The 27,802-nt window shown below is 40.2% G+C and overlaps 2 protein-coding genes and 1 long non-coding RNA gene across 3 annotated transcripts in view; 1 reads left to right on the top strand and 2 right to left on the bottom strand.

Moving 5' to 3' along the window:
- Positions 1 to 8,410, bottom strand: part of ANO2 (anoctamin 2) — a 151,927-nt gene extending 143,517 nt beyond the window's left edge. The window contains exons 1-2 of the mRNA XM_071549788.1: positions 8,252 to 8,410; positions 8,072 to 8,206 (exon numbers count right to left, since the gene is read on the bottom strand). Coding sequence (XP_071405889.1) covers positions 8,072 to 8,206; positions 8,252 to 8,410 — 294 coding nt within the window. The remainder of the gene's footprint in view (positions 1 to 8,071; positions 8,207 to 8,251) is intronic.
- An 8,251-nt stretch (positions 8,411 to 16,661) lies between these two features.
- On the top strand, positions 16,662 to 26,817 carry LOC139670155 (uncharacterized). The gene is made up of 3 exons (XR_011697416.1): positions 16,662 to 17,074; positions 19,491 to 19,691; positions 24,947 to 26,817. It is a non-coding gene; the product is annotated as an uncharacterized lncRNA (long non-coding RNA).
- VWF (von Willebrand factor) overlaps positions 20,886 to 27,802 on the bottom strand; it is a 140,969-nt gene continuing 134,052 nt past the window's right edge. The window contains exons 50-52 of the mRNA XM_071551468.1: positions 27,084 to 27,123; positions 22,801 to 22,898; positions 20,886 to 21,229 (exon numbers count right to left, since the gene is read on the bottom strand). Of these exons, the coding sequence (XP_071407569.1) occupies positions 21,041 to 21,229; positions 22,801 to 22,898; positions 27,084 to 27,123 (327 nt within the window). The 3' untranslated portion in view covers positions 20,886 to 21,040. The remainder of the gene's footprint in view (positions 21,230 to 22,800; positions 22,899 to 27,083; positions 27,124 to 27,802) is intronic.

Below are 27,802 nucleotides of genomic sequence, written 5' to 3'. Positions count from 1 at the left end.
TATCAGTCTACAAAGCTGTGCAGTCATTTTCTCCCTTAATTACAAGTAGCTCATTCTCTCTCAAACATGTTTTGTTCATTTTGTTTACCACTATACACCTTATGAAATTCCAAGATCATCTAACTCCACCTTAAGAATTTCCTTAAAATATACAGTATATGAGTCTGAATCCTTTTAGTGATTCTATAATGCTATGAAATTATTAGACATACAGGAAGTGAAGGGAGAAGCCAGCAGAGAACTGATGAATTAATTCCTAATATGAAACCTAAACAGAAATATCCACCATTTCCATAAACAAACAAACAAAAAAAGGCCAACCAACCAAAAGGAGAAGACCCACAAAAACAATAAATAAAAATCCATGCACTGCTTCAAAATAAATTATTTTGTCCAGCTGTTTGGATGAAATCATTGTTACATTAATGCTAACTTGGAATAACTGCACAAAAACCACAGAATACTACAGAATACAGTACAATATTACATAAATAAAGTTCTAATACTATTTTTCCTTTGGCCTATCACCATGAGCACATATCTGTACTCATGAGTGATTTGCTAGAGTGCACATATTTATCAGCACTGTGTACCAAGAATCCACCCCAAAGAGTAAATTTTCCCTGCTGTGTATAGGGATTTAGTCACTAAACTCCCAATACCATTAAGGGGAAAACTGTGCAGCCTGATGCCAGTCTGCTAATTTTTTTTTCCCTTGTTTTTCTATTAGCGGCAAAATAACTGCTGACCTGGAACAACTGGAGCAGAAACAGTTATGTGACATGGTTTTGAATTATTTGCCCTGTCCTATGATTTGATAGACTTTGTAAATGATCAACAAAGACACTTTGTAAACATTGTGATTACAAATTCTATGAGACTTACATATCACAGTTTCAGGGTTTTTTCAGGATGTGGGCATGTGGGACAGTTAATTAATCATGTCCTCTATGACAGCATCTCCCCACTAAATCTGTGCTCATCCACAGAAACAGCTACTGAGTTGCTTGAACTTGGGTCTGCAAAGGATCTAGGAAACAGTTTGTGTTGAAGAGGGTGAGGTGTTTTCTAATGAGAAATTAGATTTTTTTCTTTAAAAGACCCTTCACTGACCATGCTTAACATATTGAATATGAATCCAGTTTTGTCTCCAAAATTCCTCCTTCTCACATACAATATAACATTTGAGAATGTAGACAACATAAAATGTTGTCTTGTGCAACTGGAAATGGAGAATTCCTTCCCTACAGTGTCTCACTTGCTGGATAAATATGCTGGCCTGTCATAAGCAAGAGACCTTTCAATAACTCACATTTGGGCAGAATGACACACACAACCAATAGAGTAATCAGTAAAGAAAGAAGACCTTAAAAGATTTCAAGCTATACAAGAAGAATCCCACAAGCCTGAGTCATTATTTACATTATCTTTTCCTGCATTTGCTAGAAGACAGCAAATTCCACCCCCTCACTCTCTACTCTCACAAACAGTTGGTTTTTTCCCCATAAGACAGTCCTATCCTTCAAAGACTAATTTTCATAGTGAGATACCCCCAGATTTTCCTCTGCTGGAATCCATTCCTGAGTCTGTGGCAGAATCTGGTGAATGACATTTTGTGGAGTGCCTTTTAATGTTTTCTTACAGGCCAAAAACACATGCAAAAAGAACTACCTTAGACATACCATCTTAGCTCAGAGATCTTTTATAACAACATAAACCACTATATAAATCAATATATAGATTTATAAAAGCAAAATATTAAAAACAGGGAGCACTTAGCTACAGTGTTGCATACACCCCCAAAGAGAATTCTCAGCATCTCTCATTTGTGCAGGAAGACCTCCCTGTTTTCCTGTGCATGATTTTTGAAATCATAGCTAAGCAGCAACACCTCTAAAAATAGCAGAATCATAGAGCAATTATCCAATCAGCAGGAATGCAGAACTGGGCACTCCTTTGGTATCAGAGATACCTGGAGGGCTGTGTGCTGATATAAACAAAGTAGGCAGTGGCCTGGGATAGAAAAGCAAATGAAGTCTCATTTTCCCTACAAAAGAAACTCAGAAATTCAAGATTTCTTTCTGTGACAAAGAACAGGTTGAGGTGCATCTGGCAGCAGTTTGGGGCAGTCCTTACACAGCACCTCATCCCAATCAACAGCAGTGCGACTTCTGTCCTTTAGAAGGTCAGAAAAGCAACAAATCCCAGGACCAAAATCTCCAAACTACCTCACATTTTACCAATTTATTTTCATGAAATTGCAACTATTAAAACTGCACTGGCCTGAAGAGCTTACAAAAATTATCACTACTTCAGTTTCCCCTACAGGCGCTCTGGCTGGAGCAGCGTCATCAGTGCCCTGTGACATCCCCCAGGGTTTCCCGTGTCGCACTTCCAACCATCCCCATGGATTTAATTTGCAGATTAAAACTGCTGCTGCAAACAAGACCACTGATAATTAAAAAATGTTTTCAGGGAATCATCTGTGAACAACCCAAGCAGATGATTTTGTTATTCCTGTTACTTTTCACTCCTCCTCCCCTGCAAGTGTCTTGCTATGCCCTGACAGAGATGTACAAGCCACTTCTCTGGGCTTCTCAATCCATCTAGAAATGGATGTAGTTCTTTCAGCAGCTGACAGAACTCAACAGAGCACACAGGGAAGGAAAGACACAAATTCAGGAAGTTACTGGTCATTTCCACCTGGCAAGCCTGATAGAAACAGCATTATTTAAAAATACGAGTAAAACTAGGATGCTTCTGGCTCGGCTCCCACTGTAAACACCACCAGAATGTACACCCCAAATCTATCACCATCTGAAATTCAGGATATTGATGCCTCCATTTCCCAATCTACAGACAATTGATGACATTTACCACTGCCAGCCTAAGAGCTTTGTAAATGTTATTGATAACACACTGGTGATTTTTGTACATCTTTTCAATTTTCCCTAAATTCCTGGGAAGCCACTTTGACTAAGGTACCTCATAGCTGAGCATTAAGTGTCTGATTGGTAATTAAAACACACAGAGTGAGTCTGTCTGCCCATTCATCTATTCAAGTCACAACACAATCATTAAAAAACAGAATTCATAATATCGACTTTTCAGCTTTGACAGCAAAGCCATTTTACTTCACCTTTTATCATGGAGCATTATTTTAATGCTGATGGAATCACACCTAAATCCCACAGGGCTACTCCAAAATCCTCTCTAAAATGCAGACATAATTTCCTCTTAAATAGTTCATCAACTTGCCAATATTTTCATCACATTCACTTCACTAGCACTGAAAACCTTCCCTTCCGTGTTCAACTTTAATATTATAAGAGCTGTGTATTACATTTCAGCCCCATATAAGTAACATACAGGAGCAGAATAAGTTTTAATTAATTAATTAATGCTTCTGTAACAAGAGTCGTTGAAAAATATGCATCAAATATTTATCTAATTGGCTCCCCAAAGAAGTATTGCCTTATTCTGAGTGCTGAGAGAAGGAAATACAAAATCCAAAGACCTGGAGCACAAAAGACTCCAGTCTGCTTCCAATCCCATGTTACTCTGTGTGCTTTCTCATTGGCTTTGGGAGGCATTCATTAACATGGATAAAGGTCTTGGACTCATATTAAATTTCCCTATCCTTCTAAAATTAATGTTAGCTATTATTAAGATTTCCTATGCACTTTATATGAATAGACATTTTGAGACAACTGCAGCATTCACACTGAAAGATGTCTCATGGCATAAGATGTTTTTTGGGGGAATTTATTGGGATTATCCACAAATCTTGTTTACAGAATTTGGAGAAAGACACCACTTTTTTCAGGCTTTTAATTACTACTAAATTAAGGAATATCCATGATATTGTTTTGGCTGCCACAAAGACAAAGCCTTTTCCCACTGACAAATGGGGAGCACCTAAGTGTGATAAAATAATGCAATTTAATCCCATAAATAAAAAATGTAGCATTTCTTTTTTTCAGGTTGGAGGGGTATTGGAGGTTTGTTTGCCAGGTTTGTTTTTTAAATTTGTGAGGGTTTTTTCCCAAAAAAATTCAAAAACATACCTTGGAACATGAAGAAGAAAAATCAACCACAGCCACTATCATCAGTAGAATTATTAACAATATGGCACAAGCTGACACATTGAGGACCTTAAGGACTTCCTTCCCTTGAAGTGAAATGGAATCAAGGGAGTTTAATGAGCTGCTTTCAAAACTATGCTAGCTCTAAAAGTCTGGTTAGATGAGCTTAGAGGGTAATTTACACTTTGCTTTAGAATTGTAATCCTTTTCCCCTTCAAATAATTTTTTGTCTCCTAATTGCTATTTAGCAAAGTACATTTAGAATCATAGAATTGCTTCCAACGTGCTCAAAAATGATCCTACTTTGTCCAAATGCCAAGGTGCATCTCCAGCCTCTTCCTATTCTGTACCTATTATGCTTAGCCATAAGTAATACTAATTGAATACAGTATATGTTGCATTTCCAGGCATTAAAGCAGCAGTACAATTCAAATTTAAGGGAACTACTGGTGCTCCACATTAGGTGAAACACAGCAATACATTTCCACAGGAACAAAATAAATAATGATGATGATGATAATAATAATAATACAACCCAAAGAACTGCCTGCAATATCCATGTTATTTATTGACCCTCCTGGGCTTCAAGTTGGAGTATTTGAGGGTACATTCAAAAGTCATACCAGGCTTATTTTGTCTAACTTTCTAACTTTGCTGACTGGTCAAACAGGCTCATCACAAATGCCAGCATCATTTTAACTCATGGTAAACTATGCAAAACAGCAGTTTCCTCAGAAGTGAATAGGGAATTTCCACCTCTTTCCACCAAATATCAGTTCCACATAATCCTAATTCAGTTGTTTTCATAGGCACAGGCTACACTGGATCACCCAAATCTTCTGATTGGAAAAGATGGCCAACCAAAGAGCTCCTTGAACGTGATCTACCACTTCTGGACTTCTGTTCTCTGACTCACAGCACTTCAAGACTGAAAGTTGAGGGTGGCAGGTTTTTTTCTAACACATGAACACATGCTATGGGTCAGGTAAGACTTTACCAGGGAGCACATTAAGAAGGTTGTCAAATCTCATTAAGACCATCATCGTTACAACTATTCAATGTCACATGAGAGAGAAAGAAGTTGTAACCTTCAACTTCAAGCCCAGTGATTGTGCACTTTGTCTTGGATATACAAAATATAATCTCAGTTTAAAAGCAGGAAACAAATACAAACAAACAAACAAACAAACAAACTCAAAAAAACCCCAAACTAACCAATCAAACAAACAAAAAAATCCCCAAGAAAGTTGTATTAAAAGGGAACAGTTTCTCTAGAGGACAGCAGTAACAAATGATAGAAAGCTATTAGGAAGTTTAAAAATTAGTCAAAAATCCCTTACTTCACAAATTATAACTGGGTGGTTATAGAGACGGATCATAATGTTATTTTCCACAAATTCAAAAAAGAGTAATACACTTCTCTCCACACATGAATTATACATCTTCTTTTACAAAATGAATTGACAACAGAAATGAGAAAGATGTTTGTCAATAGTTACTTAGGATATAACAACCATAATGACACCACATGTTTATAAACATCATGGGAATTCCCACTTTTCCTAAACAAAAATAAAACATGCTGTTCTAAGGCTGTTCTGAGTTTAGTGAACTTATAGGCACATATTTTTCCCAGGATTAAAATCAGAAGTTGCTCTCATATCAGCTCAATATACTTTTTTATATGTTTTAATCAACATATAAGGCCAGCTGTACCCTTCACATGTTCCTAAATCAGCATTTTCTATGAAATTCACAGCAAGAACCTTCAGTATGTTCCAAAAGCAGTTAACTAATGGAAGAAAAATAAAACAGTGAAGTGAGAAAAAAAAAAGGAAGTAAAAGCCACATGTCATGGGTAGGATGAAAACAAGGAGCATACATAGTCCCTTCCAGTTTCTCAGAAGATTCTGGAGGGAAAAAACTTTTTCCCTGTGAATTAGAGAGCTTATGCGGACAGGCAAGGAGAGAGCACAGGAGTGACTCCATACATGCACAGATAGAGAAGTGATGGAATAACATTTTTCATAATTTTCAAAATCAGTTTTTTTCTCATAAATGAATGGATAAACAAATAGTTTCCCAAGAACTTCCCAGTTCATTTACAGAAAGTCTTTTCCTCTTTATAAGGAAAACTGTGACAAAGAAGGGTTTGTTTCATCAACACTCTATGACATCAGTTATCACTTTGTATATTATTTAAGGGAATATGTCGACACTAGGAAAGGAGCTGAACCCTAATTTGTATCCAGCTGGACTTTGGGTAAGTAATGAGTAAAATAATCAAATCCAAATCTCCTGCTAGACTTTCTGGGTTCTGATGGAATTCAGAACTGAAAGAAGTCTCCAAAAACAGCCCTTCTCATGGGTTTTATGCAACTTGGTTATAAAAATCATAGCAGTAAGATGTCATGTATTGAACCATAACCCAAACACTCAGCATAAAAGAATCAGGATCTGAGATCACTTTTTTCTATTCAGAGTAATGATGGCTCAGCCAGACTGAGCAGTGAAATACAACCCAGAGCCACCTGCAGCTCAGCAAATTAAGCTAGGAGAATGCTCAGAGTCAAAAGGCTTTTCTATTTCTTTCTGTCACTGCCAGTGATTTAACACACATACACTATGCCAAGTCAGTCACACTTGAATTTTCAGATGCAGTCTGTGATTTGCTCCATCTTTTGGAAGTGTTGACTGGACACATTGGAAGCAATATAAGCTGTAAGTTCTCAGCACCTCTGCAAAGGATCCCCGAGTTTCTCAGATTTGGTGTAAAAAACCATAGAGGAACTAAAACTAGAATCCAAAAGGGACTTCCTTTCAATGGATATAAATATCCATGGCTTACAAAGAGGTACAGAGGGGTAGCAGAGTGCTCAGTGCAACAACATGGGATTTGGAAGAGCTAGGCTCTATTGCCTGACCGGCAGCAGTCAAGTAAACCAACCACAAGTCGCAGCTGGCATGACCATAGAACCAGGCAACACTTAAACAGCAGCACAGGAGCTGTTAATTTCATGGATGGAACCAAGAAAGGACACACAACTTACATATGGCTGAGAAGAAGATTAAGAGCCACACAAACCCATTGAGCTCTTGCGAGGAAATATGAAATGTCTCAAGAGTACTTTGTGTTCCAGCAAATTACTGAAGAGGTGATTTCTTCATTTTAGATGTAAACACTTTATATATATATATATACATATATATATATATATGTATGTATATATAGATGTATGTATGTATGTGTGTGTGTGTGTGTGTATATATATATATGTAAAAGAAAAATGTGTTTGCTGCATGCCATAAGAACACCAGATGAAGAAATATGTTTTCTGCTCATGTAATATTGACATTGCTACTCAATAATACATTAAACAATGCACTATTATAATGTATTAAACAACAATAACAACAAGGTCTTTTCCAGGTAGTAAGAACTAAGCAACACAGAACCACCACTGGCATCTTCTTGGCTTCACACTGCATCTTAAGCATGTATAAATAACATATATAAAATATATAAAATATATAATATGTATAGTGGCTTATGCAATATATTTCTGGAGATCCCTCACTGGGGATGTTCAGTACTCATCCACTGTTCAGCAGTAACAAGCTACCTTCAGGACCAGCACCTCAAGCTGGCCACTGGACACGTCTCTAGGACAATCCCACATTTTCTGTGGTTGCAGAAATGGCAGTGTGGAAATCAGTGAGAATGTGTTAGAAGAAAAGCAGCATATTTTTAAAACATATTTATTTTTAAGATATATTAAAATATGTTTTTAAAGTGCAATTTTTAAGAGCTGGCATGGGTATGATTTGCCTCTCAGTTTGAGAGGCAGGGCAACAATTAAGAAGCCACTTTGGTCTCCTGGCTCCGCCATGGCTACATCCTGTATGTGGCTACCTCTGACACCAAAGTGGCCATTCTCACTGGGACACCCAGTGCCATGTACAAGGCTCAAGTGTCCCCCTCTTACCTCAGGGTCTTTCTCTATCTCGAGCCCTGCTTCCACCAGGTTGCGTTCGTACTCCTCCCGCTGCAGCCGCTTTTCCTCCTCCAGGGCGTCCAGCGGGTTGAGCTTTATCACCTCCACCCCTGGCAGCCCTGGCCACTTCTGCAGGGCTTGCTGGCCATCAACCTGCTGCTGTGGCTCCACAGGGCCCTTCCCAGTCCCTCCATTGGAAACAAGGGCCAAGGAGGCGGATCTGCAGGTGCGTCCCGGTGAGCCCATCCCAGGCAGGGGCCGAGCGAGGCGGTTACGGTAGTGGTAAGCCAACACGTAGTCGACTTTCCTCTTGGTGTCCCTGAAATGCATCCCACCCGGGGTCACCTTCTCCATGGACCCTCCTTGCATTCCCTCCATGTAGTTGTTGATGATCTGGGAGAGAAACACAGTAGTCTCACAGACAAGAAACCAAAATAAGGCCAAGAAGAAGGTAGCTGTGGGGTCTATTTCCATGTGAAGCTGAGAAGAATCCAAATTGGAGGTCACCTGAGGGTAGGGAAGACCTACAAACATTTGCTCTTTATTCCTCTTCTGACCATAAACAAATGGCCAAATGTAGTGGCCTCATCCCAACACACAGGGTATCTACCCAAGGAGCAGGTGCAGAACACTGTCTCTCTGTTCTGCACATACACAGACCACACAGCAGAAGACACCCACACTTGGGAATGGGACAGAGAAATGAAAATAAGGATGACATTACAGACTGGGATAGGAGAAGGCATGTGCTGTGGAGTAACGCAAGCAGGCAAGGGAAAGGAAGGGAAGGGAAGCAAAAAACTGTGAGAAGGCAAGAAACTGATTTTAGCTAGAATGAGAGAAATATCTTCAAAGTAGTTCAAGGTTCAGAAGGGAAGGGCTGCACAGAAACAGTTTGGAAAACACCAGGGATTAGGAAAGATATGCCCCATGAATGGCTAACAGTGCCAGCTGACTTGTATTTTAATATACTATGCAGAGACCGTGTGGCTGACCAGCAACACTGCAAAAGGAAATCAATGATTAAAATCATACAAATCATCTATATAGGACTCAGTTTGTCCCTCAGACCATCCCTGCTTCCTCATGCCCATTCTCTGAACCCTTCTGGGGTGAATCTGCTCCAGTGCTAACGCTACCATCGTGCCCCATTCTGCAGCATCCATGTGAAACTCTGATATCTGGGCATTCACTTGCACTTCTCATTCACCAAGGGAGCCCATGAGTTTTCCCAAAACTGGTACCAACCATCATTCCCACCACAATGCTGTCATGTAAGACCCTTCAAAGAGCTCTCCACAGTGTCATTCACTAGAGTGGCACCAACCCACAAGTGACTGGGGAAGAAGATACAAGCAAATAGATTCAACCAGATCAAAGCAATCTAATTCCAGACATTTATAGTTCCCAAAAATACATGCAAAATCTTGACAGGTACCAGTTAAAGGTTTCTTCTTTCCCCTTCCATTACACATACTGATAGTTCTGAATGCCAAGTTCACCACACATGCTGCGTGGCAATTTTCTCATTTGTTACCACAACACAAATTTTTGAAGGTGTTATATAAAATCCATATTATTATATACCTAAACATCTCCCAGATTCTTGTCTTGAATTGTTTTGCTTCACTTAGTCTCCCACAAACTGGTTTTCAGTCACCATATTACTAAATAAATCTTAGTTTTATATACATCCTACATCCTTCATCCTTTCACAAATTTATCACCAGATAATCTGTTCTGCACGTTACACTTACCACACACTTTCTGTATATGCATGCTGTGTATGAACATTTTATATATATACAGCCCCTTTAGGCATATCTAAACTTACACTCAGCACTACTTTCTGGCAGAATATAAAACTGCTTGTGAGGCAGCATTTTACTGCCATTCCCCATTTCCTAATTAGATACATATTCATGTAGTACTCACAGGCAGTCCATGCAAACCTCCTGGATCCATCTCTGCCATAGTGAAGAAACACCTGTGGCAGATTTCGAGGCTCCCTCCTAGAGAGTTTCAGGCTATAGAGTGCAGAAGCAATGATGTCACCACCACCAGCTCACTGGCACAATGCAGTGCATTAGCTGACTCTGAAAAGATGAGCTGTAAGCATCCTCTCCCCATTATTGGAGAGTGTGGGCAGAAAGAAGCACAAAAAGCATGAGATGGAACAAGGAGGTTGGAGAACATAAAAAGTCACTAAGAGGTTTTCCTGTTTATTACCGTGCGTAGCCAGCTGCCACATCCCAGCCACCTGAGAGAGCACCATAGCAACATCTGATGTTACTGAAGTTACACTGAGCAACAGGATGAGGAGGTTCAACAATGACTCTCTCTGTTGCCTCTCTTCCTCACTCTTGGCAGCAAAAGTGCCATCCCCATAACTATAGGTGTCTATTGCACAGAATACAAATAAAAATTGCCACAAATTCCAGCAAAAACATATCCTGGCCCTAAATTTGCACTGCTTCCCTTACCATGTGACATTCTGGCACAAGAATAATTTATTAGGGAGGAATATAAAGAAGTTTGCAATTTCAAAAATGCCACTTAAGGAACTATCACAGTCTTTCTCTCTTTCCCTCTCACAGCCAATGCAAAAGTCAGAAACAGCAATTTAAATTACCATCTTTGGTCTCACTTTCTCTGCTTCTTGACATTTCCAAGACAAGAAGCTATCACACAAAACAATAAGAAAACAGAATGGTAGGATCGGCATTTCATGGTGATTTTATCCTAGTCCTCTGAGAGCCAATATATCACTACAAGAACCAAGAGGTGCCTCCTCTAAGAAGAGCCCTGCTCTGAAGACCACAGAAGCCACATGACACTTCCACCTTCCAATCCTGAGCATGTGCTGGCTCAGGGTTTGCACAAACACATCCAAAATTTAGTCATCAACCTGCAGATCTTTTCCTACATGGGGGTAATTCCAACCCCTCCCATCCTTGCTCTGAAGGATTTTGGCTAAACAAATCAATTAATAAAAGCTTGGTGAGGTTACTGCTGCAGCAATTAGTTCTTTCTGCATACTAAGAAAGACAACTGAACCACCTGGGGCTGTAATATCAACTTACTTTTACAGTTGCTTTCCCAGTTCTGGGTGGATCTGACTAACACACAGGAGGAGTGCTTTGCTCACCCTGCTTCAAGCCTCTTCCTCATCTCCAAGGCATATGAGAAAAGTCCAGGAAAGTTAAATCCTACTTACAGAGCTGGTGTAGGACACCACTGGTGCTTCAAGAGCTCCATTGGTCCTGCTGCTGTGCAAGGAAGTCCTGTTGTGAGGAACAGTGAGGTATTTGCTGTTATATGCTGACAAAGAGCCTCTTGCTGATTTTGTTGCCTTCTGTCCATTCAGAGTTGGGTGTGAGGAGGGTACAGGAAAATCTGAGAAGGAGAGAGAAATATTTTCATATAAAGAAGGCTTTATGCAGGTAGTTCCCTAAAGGAATTGGAAATCCTGCAGTTAATAGACACTATTCAACTTCAGATGCTGCACTTCAATAAAGGGATAGGGGTGAATACAACTGCAGAGGAACAACTGTGTGAACTGCTGAGGAAGGATAAACAGTTGGAAGCAGCACCACCTTGGCTGGCCAACAGCATTTGTACTCCTGAAATTCGGTCATGGGATTTCAAGCTGTAAAGTGTGCTTGAAGCAAGCTGAGCACCTCCCAGGACATCAAAGGACAGAATCATAGAGTATCCTGAGCTGGAAAGGACACATGAGGATCATCAAGTCCAACTCCAGGCCCTGCACAGGGCAGCCCCAAGAATCACCCCATGTCCATGAGAACACTGACAAAATGCTTTCCCAGGACAAGAGCAATCTGTGTGTCTTCAGCCACTACACCCTGGTTCTCTGGGTATAATGTTCATGGCAGATGGAAGCCAAATTAACACCAAGACACATTTGTCTATGGCTCACAGTTAGGCCTGAAATGGACTGTATTTCACTTCTGGAGTGAGGTGAACACATCTAATAGCATCAGGTACAGATACAAACTTGTAATAATTGGTCATTTTCAATGAAGAAGTCTCTTTTTTGTACATGTAATGGTGTGAAATTCTCATTAGGTACATCTAAGTTTATATCTACATGTTTTTGAAAGACTAATTTCTGGAACAGTTTATTTTTAGACCTGTTGCTTATCTCCTGTATTTGACAAATTACATGGCCACAGTGCAGCATAACAGACCTTAAAGTTCATCTCAGTCCAACCCCCTGCCATGGGCAGGGACACCTTCCACTAGCCCAGGTTGCTCTAAGCCCCATCCAGCCTGGCCTTGGACACTTCCAGGGATGGGGCACCCACAGCTTCTCTGGGCAACTTGTGCCGGTGTCTCACTATCCTCACAATAATTAATTTCTTCTTGATATCCAATCTATCTGTTCAGACCTCCCTGTCAGTTTGAAGCAATTCCCCCTTGTCCTGTCAGTCCAGACACTTGGAAATAGTCTCTCTCCATCTTCCTTGTGGGCTCCCTTCAGGTACTGCAAGGCCACAATTAGGTCACCCCAAAGCCTTCTCTTCTCCAGGCTGAACAATCCCAACTCTCCCAGCAGAGTTGCTCCATCCCTCTGATCATCTTGATGTCCCTCCTCTGGACTCTCTCCAAAAGGTCAATTCCACACAGCCAGGAGCACAATGAAAGAATGCTGATAAAAATGGGTACAGAAACTGTTTCAACAGACAAATGTTCCATACTCTTTCCCCCTCTAGTGGTGCCATAACTGAAATGAGATTGAGTGATCTGTACCCATAGTTTCTCTTACTGTGGGGGGGAAACTATGGCTTGGTCCTTCCAGCATTAGTGTTTTATACCAAGGGGGAGACACAGGTGTAGGTTACCCATCTACCCACTACCAGGAGAGACAAAGCGGCAATGCCTCTTCAGTCAGGTTTTTATCTCCCTCAGGAAAAAAAAGGTAACAGCACCGATATATCCAGGAACACACTCCTTCTATGCCCTGTACATAAACTGAATCTACTTACTCACAACAATGTTCCAAGCAAGGAGAGAGCAGAATGCTAAAGAAGGAAAAGCCTGGAGATGGGGGTGATCTGAGCCCTAAATGTTATGATTATTCTTATGCTTCCTATCAATAATAGATTAGGGTTCAGCAGCACTTGAACAGTACAGTAGATTGACTCACCAGTCTTCCCTTTCACATCTCCCAAGGAGACTCATGCTTGGTTTACCATAATGAAGCACATAATGATGCCACAAGGGAAACCCCAAGGAAAATAATTAATAACTGAAGGTTTCATTCCCAAAGGTCTCACGCAATGTTTCGCCAGTATTTTTCAGACTAAGTCTGGGATATCTCACAAGACCTTTACACAGTCAATTAAAGACCTTTTTTCTTTCCAGTCCTTTTAACTAGGCCTAGGAAAAAAAGCTGCAGTTCATTTGTAATAAAATTATTTCATTTCCATTATGCTTCCCAGCCTCCAGAAACTGTCACAAACCTGAGCTTAACAGTGGTAAACTGGTGAGGTAGTCAGGGACTCCCAGTCAGAATAAGATTTTTTGATGGAAATGCAGTTGCCATATCTGAATTTGGGAGACTCCTGTTCTCCCCAAAGTTTTTTATCTTCACAAATCAAACTGACTCAACCAAAATGTTTTGTCTTGAATGAGTCCCACATTTGATAGAACTTGCCTATGGTACCGCAGAGCCTCAGGGGCTTCTGCTTCAGATGCTGCCTGATCTCATTCTGCCCTGTAAGCCTTTGTGACATCTGGCCTTACATGTTCTCATTCTGTAAATATACTGGAGGAATTAGTACTGATAGGAACAAGTTCTCTGTGTGTACGTATGTGCAGAGATATAAAATTTTATATATGCAGACATACATAGCTTTGGTGTATATTTTTATATGTCTCTGCAGAGAACAACAGTGAATCTTGAATTCAACCTGGAAAGCAAAGGTTCAAGAACAACACTCATTCTAGAAAAATACCTGGAGAACTATCCTTCCAGTGAAACTTCATTAAGTTGTAAGTGGCTTCCAAGGACAAGACACCTCCAGGCCAGAGGTCAGTGACCAGCTCTAGTTCTGGTGCCAATTCACAGCGAGTCACTCCTGCTTGCTCACTCAGTCTCTCCACACTCCTTGGTTTCAGCTCTTTGTAAATGCAAAGGTTGGCCACATGTGCACCAATTGACCTCATTATCTGTGTTTCCAGGTCCTTGTCTAAAGACGAAGATATTGCACATACTGTCAAAAGTGGAAGGACTGAGAGAGTGTGTTAAAGGACCACATTTCACCGCTGTGAAATAGGCAGTGATGGAGTCTGCCTAATTAGAAGCTCTGTATTAAATCCTGAGTAACAGCCAATTAACTGGTCTAAGTGGTCCAGATGATCAGATTATCACAGTACAGCTCCTCGCAGAATACATTGTGAGTGGTTTGGCTGCCCAGGACACAGACAGTCGCCTGCTTTCATTTATCTTTCTCTCTTTCCAGTTAAGTAACAGAAATGATCCACATTTCTGAAAAACATCACAGTTAGATTATACCTGTGCTTGTGCTGACTCCTCTGCAAGGCTGTTCAAAACATCTGCAATAATTTAGGAGCATTTTGGGGGAAATTTATTCCTTCCACCTTCTAGGTAGGTATGAAAAAGAACTACCTCAATTTACTGTTTCTATGTATCTTCTCCAAAGGACATACATATAAATAAAAAGATGCACACCATGGTTATGTATGTGCCCTTTATGTTCCCAGTAAATGAGTGACTTCTCCGCTCTGAACATGCACATCTAGAGTTTCTGATTTCAATACAGCCAGCCACACTTCACTAAAATAAGTGATTTCAGATCAGTGCAGTGTTCTCAAATGCCTTATTTGAATAACAGAAGGGTATAATTTGGCCTATAAATTTCAAATATCCAGTTTGCATTTTTTTTAAGAATAGTTCAAGAACTTCTTACATGTTTAGTCCCTTACTACTTAACTGCTTCTACTAAAATCAGTCCCATAACTAAAATCTGCATTGGATGATTCTCTTTATAAACAGTATTTCTTCTCTAGTCATACTCTGGAGACTGGGAAGGAAAGGCAAAGCAGAGTCATGAAAGGCCAAATGCAAAGGAAGAAAACTGAGATACTGAATCCTTCCCTAGAGACTCCTCTTGCTGGTTGTCCTTGAGGCTCAATCAGCATTTCAGACTGGGTGTTGGAACGTGGTTCAGACAGGCAGATGCACCTATGCTGTCCAAGTCCTACCTTAAGCCTTAGCAGGGCTGTTCATCTTTGATCTTGTCTTAACCCTTGCTTTTTCCAAGTCACATCTATACTACAATTTCTCAGAAGCTTTCTATAAGTTTCTCCTCTTCATGGTAGTTTTCATACCCTCTAAATTGACATTTGCTTTAATCTGTACTATGCTATATTAGACAGTATTAGAGACAATCCAATCAGTCTTGTTTGCCTTTAATTCCTATGATTCTTAAATGGCACTGAAATGGTGGTTTTCAAGACACAGTTGAGGAAATCATACTCTGCTGGAGTTGTGTTGAGTTTGATGGAGATTTGCACAAGCAGCAGTTCTGGAACAAGCTGGGCTTCTTCATCTACATTATACAACCATGCCTATAACTTTTCAGACTCCTCTTGTGCTGTTTTTTTGGGGTTGATTTTTTTAATACTAATGTACATATAAAGATTATAGAGAGTACCTGACTTTTCTGACATAAAGCACATATCAGGTCTAACTTCCACAGTGAAGGACCTGAGATAGAAAAAGGACACCGATAGACAGGAAAGTAGACAGGAAAGCTAGTGTAGTGACATTGAATCTAGCACACCGTGGCCTGCTACAGAAATTATTTTGGGAAAAGGACTGGATAGGAGAGCACTGAACTGATGAGCTGTGTGATAGTTTGGAATTCACAGCAGAGATACATCCCCAGTAAGACTGAGATAACGTGGAAACAACCACAGTTTTTTACTGAAGTAGCAAAGCAATACTAACCCAACATCAGCTGAATGTTATTCTAAACTTATCCACTGGGAACTCAAACACAAAGGGTTTAGGCACTGAGCAGATTTGATCCTTGCATATAGGAATTGAGAGCTCATTGTCTTCTGGAAAAGGATATTGCTCACTTCCCACAGTTGCATTGCAATAAGGCAAATGCAGGTGGGAACAGAAGAAGGCATTTGCCTGGTGATTGTCTTTTCCACAAGGATCACAACACTGACCCACAGCTGCACTGAGGTTTCAGAAGAATTGAACTCTGCATGTTCTATCTCTGAACTCTCTGTATGTAACGTGGACCATAGATTTTTCTTTTTTCTTTTTCTTTCAAATGTGCTGAAAGAAGACAGAGAAGTCCTTCCAAAGTATTCCATTCTCTGTTCCCCACCCCCTTTCCACCTATTCCACTTCAGAGGCAGCAATGAACAATGAAGCAGAGAATAAACTTACCGGGCATGTGTGTTTCCATGTTGCCTGGAGGTTTGGCTGGAAGTTGCGTCAGTGCTAATAGGATGTGGTTATGCTGATCCTGAGCACAATCTGCTCCTGCACTGGCTTAAGTAGTGAGCAGCACTAGCTGCTATTTCCATCCTGGCTTGATCCTGCTTTAAACAAACCACAAACTGAGCTAATTAGCGAGACCTTCTGTTTTGGTGATTACCATCATGGAGGAAAGACGGGGAAAAGACAACACTGCCATGACTTGAGGGGCCATGGCAATTCTCTGTTGGAGCTTCAGCATTTTGTCTTCATGCTCCAGAATGCCTCAACAAGCAATGCAACAACAGGCATGTTTGTTTTAGTCCCCAGAAGGCAGTGGAAAGGGAGTGAAGAAGAAGGCGGCAAAAAAGCTGATGCAGAACCAGGGCTCTACAGCAGAGCCAGCTGTATTCAAAGACCCATCATTCAAGGATCAGACTATCCTGGAGGTGGTTTCTCTGAGGAAGAGTGTCTTTGTATCTGCAAAGCTTTACAGTGCTTCCAGGTAGGAGGTAAGTGCAGAAACTTTTTTATAAACCTCTGTTTCAAGTTCTCAAGTTACCCTACTGCCTGGATGCCGCACTGTCATTCCTGCATGAAATATTCAGGAGATTATCTTGTAATCAACAGTGTGATCACAACATGTGATAGATCCTGCTTAGCCTTCAACCTTACAATATAAGCAATGTATTGGGAAGAGAAATATTGATGCCCACTGCCATCTGAGAAAGGACTTCTAGATGCTAATGATAATTGAAGGGAGATGTGGTTCATTTGATTGCAAATATTTATCTTCTTTTAGTTTATCTGACACTATGATGTTTTCTCTAGCATGAGAGAGAAATGGATTCATTCAATGACTGAATAAAGTCCAGTGGTTCTAATAGCTTGTGAATTAATATCACACATTTTGTCATGACTGGTAAGAATAGAAGTTGTCTGTATCACATACAGATGTGCTGATTCTCTGTGGCTGTGCTGAGTATAAAAAGAGCACTGCAGCTGTTGTGTCCAAAAAACTGGGCTGGGGGATGTAAAATTTTCCCAGCAAGGTTGAGAAATGTATATGCTGCTTTAAACTCATTATTAGTCCCTCCTTTGGAATAGTACTTCCTAATTTCTAAGCAATATTTCAATAGGTATCAAATACTTCGTTCTTTTTACCCTGTTAGTATCTTATGTTACTCTCAGAGCTCCATTCACAAGTTGTGAAAACAATTAAACAGTTTCCTAGTTAGAGAACAAATCTCCTGCTCTCCATACACTTCTCTCAGGGAGAGGGAAATTAAAACTTTCTGAAAATTACACTATTTCATATCCACAATCTATGCTGCACCAACTAAGCACAAAACCAGAGAGGCATACCCACTAATTTTGGAACAGTACAGGAATGCAGAGCCAGGTCTTGCTGGGATCCCTGTGGATTTATAGCTCTGCCTGCACAGGTTCAGATTACCATAAACCATAAGGATTGGCTCGTTACAGGTAATACAGTTAGCTCAGGTAATAAATAATATACACAACACGCAATATGATAGGAAGCAATATCCAGCTGGTTAGAATGGAACTTAGATTTTAGTCTATTTTTAAGATTTTCCAATGGACAAAATCATATTTTGGTATCACTGTGTTTCCTGAGGTACCTGGGCATGGGTTAGTTGATAATGCAGAGCTGTGACAAATAATACCAATATACCAGATTGTGTTTCACAAGTCTGTAAAAGTTATCAGAGAAATTAGATGCTTTTAATTATTGAGAAGTTATATAAGACTCCTCCCCAAACCCATTTAACATTCCTGTAAATCTATCCTGTAGCAGGCTCAATGATCCAGCCCATGTTCTGAAGTGGTGGGTCGTGTCCTGAACCACTAGTGGAAAGACAAGGACTACAGTAGTTCCAAACCATCCAGAATCACAAACAATAGTTGGAATACAATACTCCTCAAAGTCTGGACTCATGTTCAGAGTACACAGGTCTCTACTAAGCAGGTACTTGATTGTAGGTTGGACTATGCTCTTCACTTCTGCCAGGAAAGGATGTTTCTGAAAATGTTGGAGCTGCACTAAATGCAACTGCTCTGTGCAAAAGGCAATGAATCCACATGGAGAGGGTCTGAGCCCATGGTCTTACTGGCACCACTGGAGCCTTAGAAAAAAGACAACTCTTTTAGGGCAGGACACCTGAAAAAGTCTGATTCTCATGCCAGCAAGTCAAAGTCAAAAATGTATGTATACCTCTTTGGGCTGTTAAAGGAGACATTATAATATTCCATTCCCCTTTTTCTTTCTCTGTTTCTATCTTGATATTTCCAAGAAAGAAGCTCCTTCTGACCTTGACCACAACAAGGGCTTGGAATACAGAGGTACTAGCCAGGCCTGAATAAAAACACACAGACTACACTAAGTCCACAGAACTCCATTCTGTAAGCAAAGCCAGCAGGTTCCCATGGTCTGTATCATGCTGATAAGCTGGTGCCTGACTCACACAATTACCTCATTAGAAAACCTGTCTGCAGCCACGAAGCTTTAGGCTGGAATACTGTCAGCTTTCATAAGCTAAGAAGGGTCAAGTCTAGGTGAGAAACATAGGAGTGTTACAGTAAGAGGAAGACATTGCCTTTACCCATTATCCACTCCTTTTTGTGCAATCACGGAATCAGAGAATGGTTTTGGTTGGGAGGAACCTTAAAGTTCATCCAGTTCCAACTTCCCTTGCCATGGGCAGGGATGCCTTCCACTAGACCAGCTTGCTCCAAACCCTTAGCCTGGCCTTGGACATTTTCAGGGATGGGGCATACACAAACTTCTGGAGAAGTTTCAACTCTTTCTGTCATTTACTCTGTACCACTCAGGATGCATCAGTTCCTCACTGAACTCTCAAGAAATCATTTTTTTCTAATATCTAATCTAAACCCACCCTCTTTCAGGTTGAATGCACTTCCTGGTCCTCCCTGGCATTGCACTTTGCTGTTCCAGGACTTGGTGACCTGCAGCTTCAGATGAACTGCTATGCAGTTGATTACCTGGGTGACCCAAACCCATCTGTCAGGGAGCTCAATATCCAGAGCCAGCTACAGGAAGGAACTGGTGTGAGGATGGAGGTAAACTGGTGACAAGGATATACTGCAGTAAGTTGGGTTGATGCCAATAAAACTCAGTTTCTCTCCCTGGTGTTACTGTGGTCCTATAGCAGAAGAAAGAGAGATGCACAGAAGGCCTGCAATAGAAGATATCTTGAACAACTAAGAAATTGAATGTGTGTTGAATCCACAGGTGCATGGCAAAAAGAAGAAGGAGGAAACTGCCTGACTCCCCTAAAGGAAAGGAATACAACTTACCTTTTTAGTTGAAAGCACAGAAGCTCTGGTTTGCTCCCAAAGGGAGCCTTTTTGTGCAGATGGGGAGGTGTTTTGGCCTATTTAATTGTGTGACAGCAGTATTCATTATTAAAAAAGTGTTAATTAAATGAGATATTTAAAAAATCCTTGTCTTAGAAATATGCAAACAGAATTAGCAATCTTCCCTCTCTCATATTTTTTAGAAAAATAGTACTTCCCAGTCGAACTCCTTCACTGGCACTAGATTCCTCCAGGACCAAAAACACTGGAAAATCTTCTGTGTTCCGTGGCCTGACCAAACCAAGTGGAATTTAAATCTTGGTGAATTTATACCTTATAGCAGTAACTAACTTACACCTGCCACTGACAATTCTGCATTTGAAAGATCTCTAACTTTTATGGTTAACACAGCAGATGAAGTTCTGGTATCTGGAAATAAGGGAGATTAGCACTGAGCTTTCTTCTCAGTCGGTCTGCAGAAGGGCTGAAGTAGGACCTGTCCCTAACCCCATTCACAAGTACAGGGGACTTGCACAATTTACACAGCCTGTCCTCAGTACACAATGTCTGCATCCAGCTTCAAAAGAAGCATATTTATACATTGCAGAAGGATATTTGGTTGTCTGAGCCATAACTAGTATTTTTTGTGTACCAGGAACATCACGCTCTTAGTGTGAAGAACTATGCTATAATTACTGTAGCCCCTGAATAGAGCAGGCAGAAAAAAGTGCAAAAACTTAAAAGTGCACAGTGTGTCACTTAGGACTGAGGTGGGGAATGTAAGGGTAATGTCTCTGAAGACAATGATAAGTCCTTTGGGATATGTTCTATAGTATAAGCAAGTGTTTCAAGGTTTGATTTTTTTTTTTGTTTCTGATTGTTGGTTTGGGTTTTTCCTTTAACAATAATGTGGACTACTTTCCATGGAATACAATCTGAAATATCTCTTCTATAAACCACTTCAGGATGAACCAGAAAATACTCTGTTGTGCTAGTAAGGTTTATTGTTTGCTATGTTGATACAGTCAGCTAGTCAGGATTCTACAGGATAACACAGGCTACAGAGAAAATGAGGCTTGCATTGTGAAGTTCCTTCAACATAAAACTTCAGATTAAACACTTGGGCTTCTGGGAAAGATTCATTCTGTACAATTCCGAGAGAAGCATTCACACTGGGAGGCAGAGGGGACATAGTGCTGCACTACTGTCCCATTGGCACACCGGAAAGGGATCGTGACTGTGGTGGTTTGGGTGGCCTTACAGCAGCTGCACAGGTCTTCCCATTTCCCTGTCTCCACAGAGTACCTGGTGGTGCTCCTGCACTTGCCCTAAATGAAAAAAAAAAAAGGAGATATAAAGTTTGAACAGTGCCAGACCTCATTCCATTCAGAATCCTGGTTCTTTCCTTTGAAACACTGACTGACGACTTTGTCTGAGTTCTGAGTTCTGTGCTCTGCTGTAAAACATAAACTCAGAAACAGAGGCCTGATTGCAGAGCGTGGAGTGATGCTCAAACAGTATTTTCTGATAAGCACAGGCATAGGAGAGGTGAAGAAACTGGTCACACACACAAAGAAAGCCCATAATTTCAAATATCACAGGTGATGTCCAGGGTACTCTGTTGCCTTCTGAGCACATACAGTTATTGTTCACCTGTATGAGACCATAAATTCTGAGCACATACAGTTATTGTTCATCTGTATGAGACCATAAATTCAGAAAATGCTTTAGTCCAAGTGGTGCAAGCCACACATCCATTCTATTTCTGCTTGTTGCTATTTTTTTTTGTTCTACTCGTCTGGCCACTTCACTAAATGAGAACAAACTGTTAATGCCTGTAAGCTGTAACCTTTCATGCTTTAAAAACAAATAACCCCATATCACACTCTGTCAGAGTTCATTTCTTTTTATGGCTCTGTGCTCTTATTTATATATTAAATATACATATATATATATATATATATATATATATATATATATATATATATATATAAAATCTGTACTTCTACAGGAGAAACTTCAATACATATCACTATATGGCTAAGGACCACTGACTTTGTGGACAGAACAAGAGGGCAAGAATTATTAGTTCTGCCATAACTTTGATTGTATATTGGATTGTTCATTAAAATCCTTGTATGAGGCTTGGTTGTCTTGGACTGAGCAGCTTTCCTGCTGTTACAACCCAGTCTGGGAAGAGACTGTCATCTTTGGTTCCCAGACTCAGAGAGATGGGAACACCCAGAAGGGAAGCCATGCTCCTGTTTCAAGAGCAAGTTGTCCTGTAAGGTGTAGCCAGTGATGGACTGGAAATTAACCTTTTAATCTGATTATGGAAGAAATGCACAAGACATATAGAACACAACACCTTAGTGCTGAGGTTAACAGAGGAATCACAGAGCTTATAGAGCACAGAAGTCAAAACATGGCACTCAAGTTTTAAGGTTTTTTAAAGTATCATTCATCTAAATACCTATTTACACTCCCCTAATGAACCTCAGAGCCTTGGTGCTTAACTGTAGCCTCAGGTCTGAAAATCAGCTTCACCAATGTGAAGATAAAAAAAAAAACCACATTCTTTTATGTAGAAATTCCTAACAGAGCCACTTCAGAGTCATTAATTTCTGGTGGAAGAAATGGACCGTGGCATGAACACAGTCTTTGTGTCTAACATATGTGCCTTTTTTGATGCTGGCTTGGATAGAGAAAATGCAACTTCACCAAACTACTGTAGGAAATAACAGCCAATGAGGTTTACACTGAGTCAATCAGTGAGGACAGAAACTGATGCTCCACTTACTGAAATGAAGCAATAGTGGAGGAAAAGGTTTCCTATTGGAAGAAAGAAAGCAGGGAAGGACAGGTTTTGGAGCAGGGAGTGGTTGCTTTTGTTAATTACCTCACAATGAGAAATGGGCACTTCCTTTTCAGCCACACATCCATTGATATTCCCATACTGCACTCTGGTACTTACTGGATGACATTCCACTTCCACACCTACCAAGTTAAAAAAAGCAAAAGAAAAGATTGTTTGACATTGCTGACTATTGCTTTTCTATAACTCCCTTATTCCTGAAACTGCTGTTAGCAAGATGTTATTCCTGGGAAGATCTCTCGCTAGGAGTGTCTCCTCAGAGTAATTAACACTGGAGTGTGTGACCATATCACACTATAGCCCTAAAATTCCACTGGAGAGCAGGATTTCCCCTCATGTTTCTTTTCAATTGACTGCTTTGTTTTAAAGTCACCTTGGCCATCTAACACCTGCCTTTCACCTGTTGGCTTCTGTGTTAGACAACTCTCCTTTTAAAGACAGTTCAGTGTTACACAAAGCAAGCAGGAGCACAGGAAAAGATGGCACACGTGGGAACCCCAACATCCTAATCACAGAAACAGAGCACCCTGACCTGGCTATGCTTGGGAGAGAGATCCTGTCTTGGGATGATGCCCTTCAAGGATAGTCAGTGGGAGCAGCTCCATAGATCATCTGAGTCACTGCCTTCTGAACTGTTGGGGACTCCTTATGCAATGCTAGGAAAGAACATTTGGGGATTCTACACGGCTGACAGCATGGGATTTTTAGGACAGGAACCAAGGGTGGGGGAAGAAAAGGATTAGGTTGTTTGGTGAGGAACAAGCATGGAAAAAATGGATGGATAAAGAGGGCTGGTTGCATCTTAAATACCTGCTTATCCATAGTTGTGTCTGACCTAGCCCTACAATGGTCTCAAGTGCATGGTGGGATTCTTGGGGCTGTGCGGTGCAGGGCCAGGAGTTGGACTTGCTGATCCTTGTCAGTACTTTCCCACTCAGAATATTCTGAGATTCTGTAACAGGAACTAGACCACAGGTCACAGGGCCCATTAGACCAGATTAGCAAGGATGGGGGACCAGCTGTGTGACAGAGTGTCTAAGACCACCACGGGCCACCATCCTGATCAGCCACAGGGGGATCAGGATGAGAACCTGGGCGCTGAGTGTTTGTGCATGTGCTTACTGAGACACACACTCTGCCCTCGCTTCTGTCTGGACCTGGGCACATGTCACTGGGTAAGCCTTGCCTCTATCTGACTCCCAAACTTGACAACTCCTAATATTCCTCACACATGTGGTGCATTTTGCAGAAAACTAACATGGTAAGAATTAAAAACAGAAAAGAAATTAAATTAGAAAAGTAATTCCACAAAAATCTAACTTCGTGTCACTAGAAAATTCTCCATTGTCTTCACTGAGACATCAAGTTACTGATGCTTGTTTTCCAATACTTCTTGCTCTGAATGTTATGTAGATTCTCCCTGCTTTTTTCAACACAAGCGGAAACAGGCACGGATTTGTTCTCTGTGGAAAGTGCAAGCTCAGGGAATTGGCTGATCCCTCTTTGTGAGGTGAACATGGATTGCTATGATGTGCTCACTTGATGGGGACTCTGTTCCTCTATTTCCAAAGAGAACCTCAAATATAGACTAATCCAGAATATTGTGTTCTGAACTCTTGACCTGTGGAGGAACCAATGCTTTTTTAAATGGGTGTTTTATGGACTAGAATCAGCAGCTCTTTGTAGTGTTAATACAGTGCTATACCTTTGTGTAAAGACAGACTCCTCTTATTAATTTCTAGCTAACCAATGGAATTTCTGTATTTAACAGAATGCTGGACTAATTTTTTATGTACTACTCAGCAGCATTTCAGAAAATTGAAGGAATTCCACAGGACAACTGCACAACTAAGTAGATACACAAGTGGGAGAGAAATGTATTCATTTTCCTACCAGCAGACATAGATTTCAGTACCTTCGTCACTGGTCTCTCAGTACCAAAAAGTGTTCCTGGCTCCAGGGCTGGAACTGCCATTTCACTTTTAATGATTTCATCACTTCAGCTGATAAAAATTGTCCACCTGGAAGGACAACTGCGTCCACCCAACTGAAGAGCCCAAATAAAATAATTGTCATCAGACCAAACACAGCTCAATTCCCTTTTTGATCCTGACTTACTAACTTGCCCTTGACTTACTTTACTACTCTCATTTACTTTTTTTTTCTGTAGGCTGTGCTTCCTCTGCAAAGGCAAGAGCTTGTAACATAAGACACATGTGATTGAGATCAACAGAGGAAAGAGGTAAGAAGCAAGGATGCAACTGTTAAGTGGGAAAATAAGAAATATCCTTTCCCAATTATCAAGTCCTCTGCCAGTACCCCAAAAACCTACTGAGAAAATAAGCCTGTCCACTGACCACTGTTCTGCTCCTATGTACTTAAAACATGGACCAATGCCCTCAGAGACACCAAAAAATTCCAGTTGGGAAGGTATAACACAGAAACAAAAACTGGCTTCTGGAACAACCTTTGCCTAAAGACATGTAGGACTCATCAGCCTGAACTTGAGAGAAGTTCTTTGCCCAATTTTTTATGGTACTGAGACATTTGAAAGACACACTCTCTGAAGACCTTGGAAGGCAATGTAATCTGTGTCCATGAGAAAATGATTATGCTCTTGTCAGATTTTTTAAAAAAATCAAATTGCTCTGGTTTTACAGTAGCTTTGCCAAGCCTTGGTTTTCCCCATAGAGTAACAGGCTGCATGTTGCTACTGAGGGCCCTGGTGGAAAGATAAACACAGAGGAGGGAAAAAGAGAGTTTGGTGTCTAAAAGTATCTGTTTGATTCAAAGCCATGTGTTAATCCCCATCCTTCAATTGATAACCCATAGTTAGCTGTCTGGAGGCAGAATGTCTGGGTTTTCCTTATGAAAGGCCCTGAAAAGGGAAGCATCCAGGAATAGGAAGGTGCTGTAATACAGGACTTTGCAGTCTCGAGCTATAACCAGGCAAACAGCCATGGGAATAAGGATTTGAAGGTTCATTCAATATGGGAGTTTTTAGGCACACAGCATTTCCCTGAGATCAGTTTGCTTTTGGTGCTGCAAGAAGGTATCACTTCTAAATTACTATAACTGTTAAATAAATATTTGTATTGTGCTGTGCTCATTTGGAACTGGGTTTCTCCCAATTAGTGATCAGCATTCTCAATTAGTACAGCCTGCCAACCACCCTTCTTTGAAATCTCAAATCTGTTTTGGTTAATAAATAATTTTGTGTATTCCTTACTTGAAGCCTGGTAGATCAAAGCTCTCTCAATTAAATTACCTCTTTGATCCATTTGATGACAGTCTATCTCAATAGTTTTCTATTTCTCAAGCCAGATCTCAGTGATTATACAGACAGGCAATGGCTGCTAACTCCCTAGGAGTTGACATCCTTCATCAGGGGTATTATTGCAGCAGTTCCTGTACCAGTGTGGTGATGGGCTGCTATGCTGGCTATCTTTTATTGATTAACACATGCACAGCAAGAAAACAGAAAATCAAAAAAGGAAAAGACAAGACAGAACACAGGCAAGATGCTGATATTCTGACCTTTTAAGAGAATATCAATCTTTTGTTACTTTTATTTTTTAGTTTTAAATGATCTACACTATTATTAATTTTTTACTTAGAGGAGAAAACTGAGAGGTTATCTGTTCACAAAAGCATCAGAGATTCATTTTAGAAATGAGAACCCAGCCCTGCAATCCTTCCTTATGTAAGCAAATCCTTTCCTACGCTCACAGCCTGACTGACATTTGGATACATGAAATTAAGAATTGCAGGATTGACTCCTAAACTGCCAAAGTTAAGATGCAGTGAGGCTGGTCCATAGGAATGCACCCTTGTCAAGCATTTCCCCTACCATTTTTTGGTTATTATATTATCAAAAAACATTATTGCCACTAGGTTTGGGGTTTTTTTTCCCCTAAATTAATTTTAAGTTGATTGATTATTCATGAAGTGTTTTCCTCACATATTCAGTAGTATCAGGTTATGTGCCTTGTCAAGCTGTCTGTGCAGAGCTGTTCCTGTTATCACTAGATGAACAATAAAATAAAGCATTCATAATTAACATCTGCATAAAATGTGGAGAGTATCTATTCCTTTCTAAGCACTTGTGAATACTGTCAAAACATGTGTTCTAGATGACAAAACATGAGAGCAGGATCCCAATCAGAGGGCGGATTTCTTTGAGGGTTTATTATAACCACATTGCTAAGCTCTGTGTCATTAAAATCCATATTATGCAAAATGTAGCTCCTTACACAGTGGCTTACACTCTGCAATTTCCAAGCAAGACTTCAGGCTCATTTACTTACATGTGTCACAGCAGGAGCTGCCAATTTTTGCAATTCTGCCCTAAAACAACAAAAAAAGAAAAAAAAAAAAGCAAATTTTGGCACAAGTGATACACATTTTTTTCTGCTGAAAATCCAAAGAATGTATAAAGAGTATTAGGACAAAAACTCACCTGTATCCATACTGTACAAAATTACAAATCTACATTAGCAGGCTTTTCTTTCTCCTTTAATATTTTGAACTTGTGACTGTATTTGCTGATAGCTGATTGAAAATAATAATTGACTATATTGGTAAGTTCAACACCTTTCTTTCACCTTCTATTAGGAGCTTTCTAAAGTAAATACATTGGATAAAAACGTATTCCTGGAAACCAGAGTGATAAAAACAATAGCATTCAGGTCTTATATCTGTTTAAGAAAGGAATTTAAATGGTCACTCTTGATTTCTTTTACCAGTATAGATGAAAGTATGTCTATCCCACAACAGCTGAAAACGTACAGACATATCAGCATAAAATATCACATCTGACAAGTAAGTTTTAACAGCCAAAAACTTGTTTCATTACTATCATACCGAAAACAATTCTCAGAAATATATGTATGGTGCAATATTGAAAACCCACAGTGAAAAGAAAAATGGAACAATATTTACTCTGCAGGATGATGCCATTGATGCACTAAAACCCTGAGCTTACATGCAAAAAAAAAACCTAAACCTAATTTTGTATCTGAATTTG

This window comes from Pithys albifrons, chromosome 3, assembly GCF_047495875.1.
Source record: "Pithys albifrons albifrons isolate INPA30051 chromosome 3, PitAlb_v1, whole genome shotgun sequence".
Taxonomy (NCBI): domain Eukaryota; kingdom Metazoa; phylum Chordata; class Aves; order Passeriformes; family Thamnophilidae; genus Pithys; species Pithys albifrons.
This window is presented reverse-complemented; position numbering and strand designations above follow the sequence as displayed.